Genomic DNA, 8558 nt, shown 5'->3' on the forward strand with positions numbered 1-8558 from the left:
TCTCAAGGATTGTGGAATCAAGGGTTATGGGGATAAAGCAGGAACAGGATACTGATTAAGGATGATCAGCCATGATCATATTGAATGGTGGTGCAGGCTCGAAGGGCAGAATGGCCTACTCCTGCACCTATTGTCGATTGAATTCCCCTGCCCAAGTCTTGTTCTGTTTTGTCGACATTGCTGTCAGCAGAATGGATCCATTTTTCTGTTTTCCACACCTATCATTCACACCTACTTAACATCTCCTTCTCTCTTTTACTACTATTACCATAACCCTATACGTTTTGCTCTAATTTGGAGACACTGGTGTTGGACTGGAGTCTACACAACCACCTGATGAAGGAGTAGAACAACTAAAACTAGTGCTTCCAAATAAACCTGTTGGACTATAACCTAGTGTTGTGTGATTTTTAACTTTTTGCTCTAGGCATCCTCACCGTTCACTCCTCATCCACTCTGTCAACAGTGTGAAAACCATTGTATTCCAGCTCCTTCAGTTCTGAAGCATCATTTTGACTTGAAACCTTAACTTTGTTTCTCTCTCCACAGATGCTACCAGACCTGCTGAGTTTCTCTCTTTTTATTTATAACTGGATGGGAAAGCTGTGGATCTCCACTATAAAACTGTCTTAAAACAACTTCTCACACTCAAATGGAACGGAGTTTCTGTTTTTTGTCATCAGAATAGGGTTCTAGCTTATGGAGTGGTAGAGAGTAAGTGACTATGAATGATTACAGCTAGGAATAGGTCATTGGATCTGCAAGGTCCATGCTAGTCCTAAGTAAATTACCAAGTTCTAATGGGATATGCTCTCAGTCACGCTAGCCATCTACATTAGAAATTTTACTGTGGTCATTATTTAAATTGTAAATAGTTGATGATGTCAGTGCATGATACAAAAAGCAATGAAATCAGACAATCCTGTGTGAACGCATAATAAATACAAACACTTATTTCAAAGGTTAATGATAAGGTCTCACCATCAACTTCACAGAAGTTGTCTGTAGAATCATCATGTCTGTTCCAGTCCAATACTGCTTGTTTTGTTTCTTCACTAAAATAATAAAAAATGTTTAAACTAATTAAGTAGTAATCACTCAATGTAGATAACGGCCCCCACTTTAAGTAAATTGTGAGCATTGTGCGGGCATGTATCAAGACAGATAGCAACTCATCAGCACTTCTGTTGCACTTGGCCCAAGAGATTTTAACACACAGGCCTCATCTACATTCTCACATGCTTCCTGAGTCCAGTCCGAGGTTTCAGCTGGTGGTTCAGAGTGGGATTTTGGATATCAAGGACCGAAGAAACAGCTGTGTTGACCCTGCAAAGTCCTCCTCTCTAACACCTAGGGGCTAGTGCCAAAATTGAGAGAGCTGTCTCACAGACTAGTCAAGCAATAACCTGACACAGTCACAATCACAGAAATGTTACAGACACCACCACCACCATCCGCAGATATGTCCTGTCCCATCAGCAAGACTGATCCAGCAGAGGTGGCGACAGAGTGGTATACAGTTGGGAAGGAGTCGACCTGGGAGTCCTCAACATTACCTCTAGGCATCACGAAGTCTCATGGTTTCAGGTTAAACATGGGCAAGGAATTATTATTACATACCATTCTCCCTCGGCTGATGAATCAATATTCCTCCATACTGAACATCACTTGGAAGAAGCAGTGAGAATGGCAAGAGGACAAAACTTCCTTTGGGTAGGGGATTTAAATGTCCACCACCAAGAGTGGTTTGGCAGTAGTGCTACTGATCAAGCTGGTCAGGTCCTAAAGGACATAACTGCTAGACTGGATCTGCAACAGCTAGTGAAGGAACCAACAAGAGGAAAAGACATACTTGCCCAGGTATATCCTGTCCTTAAAAAGCAAGACAAGTTCAACCCAGCCAATTACCACTCCATCAGTTGACTCTCGATCATCAGTAAAGTGATGGAAGGTGTCATCAACAGTGCTGTCAAGTAGCACTTGCTCAGCAATAACCTGCTCAGTGACACCTAATTTGGGCTCTGCCAGGGCCACCCAGCTTCTGACCTTATTACAGCCTTGGTTCAAACATGGACAAAGGAGCTGAATTCCAGAGGTGAGGTGAGAGTGACAGCCCTTGACATCAAGGCTGCATTCAACCGAGAGTGGAATGTAGTAAAACTGGAATCAATGAGTACCAGGGGACATACCTGGCACATAGGAAGATGGTTGTGGAAGAAACCAAAGAAGTAATATTTTACCTCTGGTTTCAGCTACTCTAGTCACTGGGTTGCCTGTTGACACCTGGGGTTAAAAACTGCAGTGAAGCCCTATCCCAATCACAGTCTGAGCTCCATGTGATAGAGTGCTTAAAACAGCAAGTCATAACCACAGCCCAAAGGTTGGCAACCTGTCTGATGGGATTAAGCTCGGCCATTTTAACTGTATGTTCTTCCAGTTTCTTCCTGACAGTCAGGATTATAAACATTCCCAATATCACAAAGGCAGTATTTTTTTAAGATCAAGCTGCAAAAAAATGTTATCCATGCAACAGAGAGACAGTGGAATTTAATGATGCTTGATCCTGTGTCATTTCAATTACCTCAATGAATTGTTGACAGCACCAAGCTTCTCAGCCTTTTCACAGTCACGGTCATGTTGGGAAATCACATTTGCTTCCATTGTATACTAGAAGTTCACAGAATTAAACCAGTCAATGTTTTTTTTTAATACATGCACCATAGCGTCGGTAACTGCATTACAAAAGCAACCAAAAATAATTTTCCCAAAATTCATTGTGTACTATATATTGAAAGGAATTTCATTTTTTTTTGTATAAAGTAGTAGCAGACAGTTCCAGTAACTTGGAGAGGGAAAGATGTGTGAGAGTATGTAAATGGAGATGTGGTTTTTAAATTTGGGTCTTATTTGTGGGAGAGTCAAGAAAAAGTGGAAAGATTGTAGGAGCATGGGAGAAGGACAGGCAGGAGGTACTGCTGGGTCCAACAGAGACTGTGGGCTCAGGAAGTAAGGGCAATGATCTTGATACGTCAGGTGAAATAGGAGTGGAGTGAACGGATAGGATAAATAATAAAAAGGGGAATGATCATGATTGCTTGTGAACTGTTATTAACTACATAAAGCATGTACTTGAAATCTTATTGTAAAGAACAACTCAAATTTCAACAATACAAATAGGTAATGCAAGAATATCAAACAGTCCACCAATATTACACATCTGCTTGTTTATAATATTCACCAGTGTGTGTAGTTCTGAAATAAAATGCTAGTTGTAAAGGATTTAGTTAAATAGCACACTGCAGAGCCAAGGGAGAAAGATGTGACAGAACAGAAATTCAAGCTTTGACCTTATGATTTGAGGCCCCATCTGGATCCCTGAATAACACTATTGTCCTGTTGATTATTCCTAATAATTAATATAACATTTCTTGTCTGAAAGGTTCTTGGTTAGTCTGGTAGTTTCAACCTTTTACAGAAAAAAATACATTTACTCCTTAAATTCTTCATAATTAATTGTCTTAACCAATGTATAAAACATGTTTAGAATAAAAATATGAAACTAAGAGTTTTAAATCAGACAGTAATTCATGCATCCATTTAAATACTAGCACGTGCACCATGAATTAAATTTGCAAATGTCATACCTTTAAACTTTCTGATCTAATTCCTGCTGGTATTTCATTCTGCAGAAAAAAAACATTGTGAAATAACTTAAATGGAAAAACGTATCATTTGAATACACCACGAGATACCATTAAGGATTAATCTAATTAGCTCCTATTTTAGAATCATAGAGAGCTACAGCATAGGAAAAGGCCCTTCAGCCCATAACATCCGTGCCAGATGGAAACAACCACCTAACTATTCTAATCCCAATTTCCAGCAAACTATCCAATGGCATCACAAGTGGACATTTAAACACTTCTTAAATGTTTGGACGGTTTCTGCCTCTAGCATCCTTACAGACTGTTTCAGATTCCCACCATTGAGTGAATAAAAAACATTTCCTCACAGCTCCTCTAAACCTTTTGTCCTTACTTTAAATCTATGTCCCCAGTTAATGATACTTTCTTTAAGAGTAAAGTTCCTTCCTGTCTATCCTATTTACACCCCTCATAATTCATTACATCTCAGTAAAATCACCGCCCCACCCCTCAATCTCCTTTGCTCGAAGGAAAATAAAATAACTCGAGTCAGACCAATCTATTTTCATAACTAATACTTTCCAGCCCAGGCAACATCCTGGTAAATCTTCTCTGCACTCTACCCAACGCTATGACACCCCACCCACAATGTGGATTCCTGCACACAATACCATAGTTGTGGCTGAACCAACATTCTCTGCAGTTCCAGCAAATACTCTCTGCTTTTAAACTTGCTTGACTTTATTAGCCAAGGTACCATAAACCTTTTTAACCACTTTATCCACCTGTTCTGATTCCTTAAGGCATCAGTGTACACGCATCATTCATCAGGTTTGTTCTGCCCAAGTGCATCACCTCACATTTATCTGGATTGAATTCCATTTGTCACTGATCAGCCCACCATATTCTCCTGTAATCTGAGGGTAGCCTCCTCATTATTTACCACCTCACCGATTTTTCTATCATCCACAAACTTAAATGATTAATCCTCCTATAATTCATGTCTGAATCATTTACTTAAATCAGAAATAGCAAGGTCCCCAACACTGACTCCTGGGGATCAAACTGGACACAGACCTCCAGTTGGAAAAACACCCCTCAACAATCATCCTCTGCCTCCTTCCACTAAGCCAGTTGTGTATTCAATTTGTCAAATTTGCTCGGATTCCAGTGGCGCTTATTTTTGCTATCAGTCTCCCACATGGGATCTTATCAAAAGACTTGCTGAAATCCAAGTAGACAATGTCAAAAGCATTGCCCTCATTTACATACCTGGTCATTTCTTCAAAAAATTCAATCAAATTGGCCAGACACGACCACCCCTAAACAAAACTATGCTCATGGTTCTCGAATACGCCTTGCCTCTCCAAATGCAGATTAATCCTGTCCCTCTGAATTGCTTCCAATACTTTCTCCACCTCTGAGGTTAGATTGATTAGATTAGATTACATTACATTACAGTGTAGAAACAGGCCCTTCGGCCCAACAAGTCCACACCGACCCGCCGAAGCGCAACCAACTCATACCCCTACATTTACCCCTTACCTAACACGACGGGCAATTTAGCATGGCCAATTCACCTGACCTGCACATCTTTGGACTGTGGGAGGAAACCGGAGCACCCGGAGGAAACCCACGCAGACACGGGGAGAACGTGCAAACTCCACACAGTCAATCATCTCAGGCAGGAATTGAACCCGGGTCTCTGGTGCTGTGAGGCAACAGTGCTAACCACTGTGCCACCGTGCCGCCCACTTGACTAGCCTATTGTTTCCTGGTTTATCCCAATCTGCCTTGAACTGAATAACACTAACACATTGGTTTTCCTACATTCCTCTGGCACCTCTCCTGTGGCCAGAGAGGAATTGAAAATTTTTGCAAGTGCCCCTATTATTCCTTCCCTGCCTCACTGAACAATCTGACATTCATTTTATCTGTCCCTGGATATTTCTCTACTCTCAAGCCTGCCAGGTCACTCAAAACCTCCTCTCAGTCTACACTAATTTCTTTAAGTGTATCACAGACCTTCTCCCTGGCTTCCATACCCATATAGTCTCTCTCACTAGTGGTAGAATGCTTTTTTTACCTAAAACTAAACCATTTAATGAATAAATAATTATATGGTATTACTGCTCCCTGTCCTTATTTCTTTTAAAAATTTACCTCTATCCACATTCCCTCCTCCCTGTATTTTGGTTTATAAAAGAAATGATGATCTTACGGGCTCACAAGGTTGAACAGCACAATCTCTCAGACCACAGTGACTACTATCTGACCAGAACGGACAAGGCTTCTTTAAATTCACCTGTAAAGATTGAAGTGAACAGTTTAAACAAATCTGAGAATCATAGTACATAACCAACACAGATAAATACAGAAGAAGATATAACAACATACCTTGTAATATCTGAAGTAATCACTTTCTAGCAGTTCTTGTATTTTGGGAAATAGCTTCTTGTTATTAAAGTCTTGAATAGTTTCAATATCACAAGTGCAATCGTCGAGGCATCCTGTTAGCTACAGTTAAAGAGTTTAAATTATCATCCTTGCAGTGTCCTGTAAACTGACTAAATCTTAGATCCTTTGCAAATATGCAGAGAATAGACTACTTTTATCACATTGTTTTCTGAAGCAAAATTGTTCAAAACTGGCACTGAGCAAATTAAATCTCTATTGTGCAACACAATTGTACTGAGTTGAATTACAATACTACCCGTAAATCTTGTTCAATAGCATAAGGGGCTCCCTACAGGGCAACAAGATGAAAAATACATTGCTGGAAAAGTAAGCTGATAGTTCAGACAGCACACTGAGGGCAAAATGACATTTCCATCAATCATTAAGAGTTTCAGTGCTGCCATATAAAATAGAGAAACAAGGGAACCATGACATTTGAGCCTAAAGGCAGTTTCACTATTCAATAAGATCATGCTGATCTGTGACCCAATTCTTTTGCTCCACATTCCTCAATATCTTTTGTTTATCAAAAATCAATCTCAAATTTAGAATCAACAATTGACCTAGCATCAACTGCATTTGCAGGCAAGAGTTCCAATTTTCTATCACATTTTGGATGCAAAACCATTTCCTAATTTCAGTCCTGAAACATCTGGCTCAAAATTGTAAATGTGTTCCTTAATTCCTGGCTCCAGCAGAAACAGTTTCTCTTTCTCCACCTTATTGATTCACCTTAATATCTTTAAAACTTTGACTCACTTTCACCTTTCAAAATTCCAGAGAATATAATCCCTGGGTTTGTATTAAAAGGAAACTGTTTCTATACATAATCATAGTCAGATTTTTAATTGTAAATGTACATCCTCGTTACAGGTTGCTGCAGATATGACACTTGCCATTTTGCTTCAAGAACCGAATGCCTGAGCTTCACAATATCCCTCAAAGCATAGCTTTCATGGTTTTTAAGGAATTGCCTGACTAAATGAATGCTTCGTAATAGCACAATGCTAGATTTCTCAACAGTAATTGATGAGAAAAAAAGACAAATATTTCTGTTGCAACAAAAATGTTATATCCATTCTCTAGTGGGTAAATCTCTGTTTTTATGAACATTTTAATTTCCTTTGTGCAAAACCCATATTAGATTGAAGAGGAAGGGATTAAGAGAAGGATCACATGTTGCACAATAACCATGGAATTTGCTAACATGACACTCCAATTCCATAGGACAGAATGGACATGGATACTTTGGTTTACTTCCCTTTATTGGTCAGAGCATTGAGCCTTGGAGTTGGGAGAACATGTTGCGGCTGTACAGGACTTTGGTTAAGCCACTTTTAGAATATTGTCTGCCATTCTGGTCTCCCTTGTATAGGAAGGATGTTGTGAACTTGAAAGGATTCAGAAATGATTTACAATGATGTTGCCAGGGTTGGAGGATTTGAGCTATAGGGAGAGGCTAAATAGACTGGAGCTGTTTTCCCCGGAGAGTCAGAGGGTGAGGGGTGACCTTATAGAGGTTTATAAAATCATAAAGGGACATAGATATGGTAAATAGACAAGTTCCTTTCCCTGAGGTTGGAGAATCCAGAACTAGAGGGCATAGGATTAGGGTGAGAGGGGAAACATTTAAAAGGGACCTAAGGGGCAATTGTTTCACACAAAGGGTGGTCCAGGTATGAAATGAGCTGCCAAAGGAAGTGGTGGAGGCTGGTACAATTACAACATTTAAAATACATCTGGATGGGTACATGAATGGGAAGGGTTTAGAGGGATATGGGCCAAGTGCTGGCAAATGGAACTGGATTAGTTTAGAGTATATGGTCGGCATGGACAAATTGGACTGAAGGATCTGTTACCGTGCTGTACATCTCTATGACCCTAAGAACATAAACTCCATGTCAAAAGTGCAAATAAAGAATAATGAAAGATTGACATACAGGTTTATTGATGTAAATTATATTTCCTGTCAAAACAAAACTTGAAAGTTTAATAAGGGGAACATTTTCACATCACATCTGACCAGATGTCTGTTAACTGACTCCAAAAGCCCAATTTTAATTTTACAGTGAATGGACTTTAACTGAGTCAAGGTCAGGCCCTCAGATTATCAATTCTACAATAAAAATCAATGGGCAGGTAATTTACTTCATGGATTCAATTTTATGGAGTGCCACAGTCTCTGCCCAGTCCAGCCACAATTCCAATAGCTGTTCTGTAACAATTTAAAACAATTAAATTCTGTAGCCCCCATCTCATTAGCAAGTCCCAGCTTGAAGAGCACTGGTCAATCCAACTGACTGCCAGCTCTAGTCCCAACAGTACCGAAAATGTGTTGCTGGAAAAGTGCAGCAGGTCAGGCAGCATCCAAGGAGCAGGAGAATCGACGTTTCGGACACGAGCCCTTCTTCAGGAAGTCTGTCTCCAGCAGGCTAAGATAAAAGGTAGGGAGGAGGG

General features: G+C 40.0%; 1 protein-coding gene across 3 annotated transcripts in view; it reads right to left on the reverse strand.

The window, feature by feature from the left end:
• Nucleotides 1–8558, reverse strand: part of ero1a (endoplasmic reticulum oxidoreductase 1 alpha) — a 36657-nt gene that overhangs the window by 22037 nt on the left and 6062 nt on the right. For all 3 annotated transcript variants that reach the window (XM_043697656.1, XM_043697655.1, XM_043697657.1), the window contains 5 exons: nucleotides 6042–6161; nucleotides 5866–5949; nucleotides 3645–3683; nucleotides 2582–2667; nucleotides 982–1055 (listed from right to left, as the gene is read on the reverse strand). In XM_043697656.1, coding sequence (XP_043553591.1) covers nucleotides 982–1055; nucleotides 2582–2667; nucleotides 3645–3683; nucleotides 5866–5949; nucleotides 6042–6161 — 403 coding nt within the window. The remainder of the gene's footprint in view (nucleotides 1–981; nucleotides 1056–2581; nucleotides 2668–3644; nucleotides 3684–5865; nucleotides 5950–6041; nucleotides 6162–8558) is intronic.

Source organism: Chiloscyllium plagiosum, chromosome 10 (genome assembly GCF_004010195.1).
Source record: "Chiloscyllium plagiosum isolate BGI_BamShark_2017 chromosome 10, ASM401019v2, whole genome shotgun sequence".
In the NCBI taxonomy this organism is placed as follows: domain Eukaryota; kingdom Metazoa; phylum Chordata; class Chondrichthyes; order Orectolobiformes; family Hemiscylliidae; genus Chiloscyllium; species Chiloscyllium plagiosum.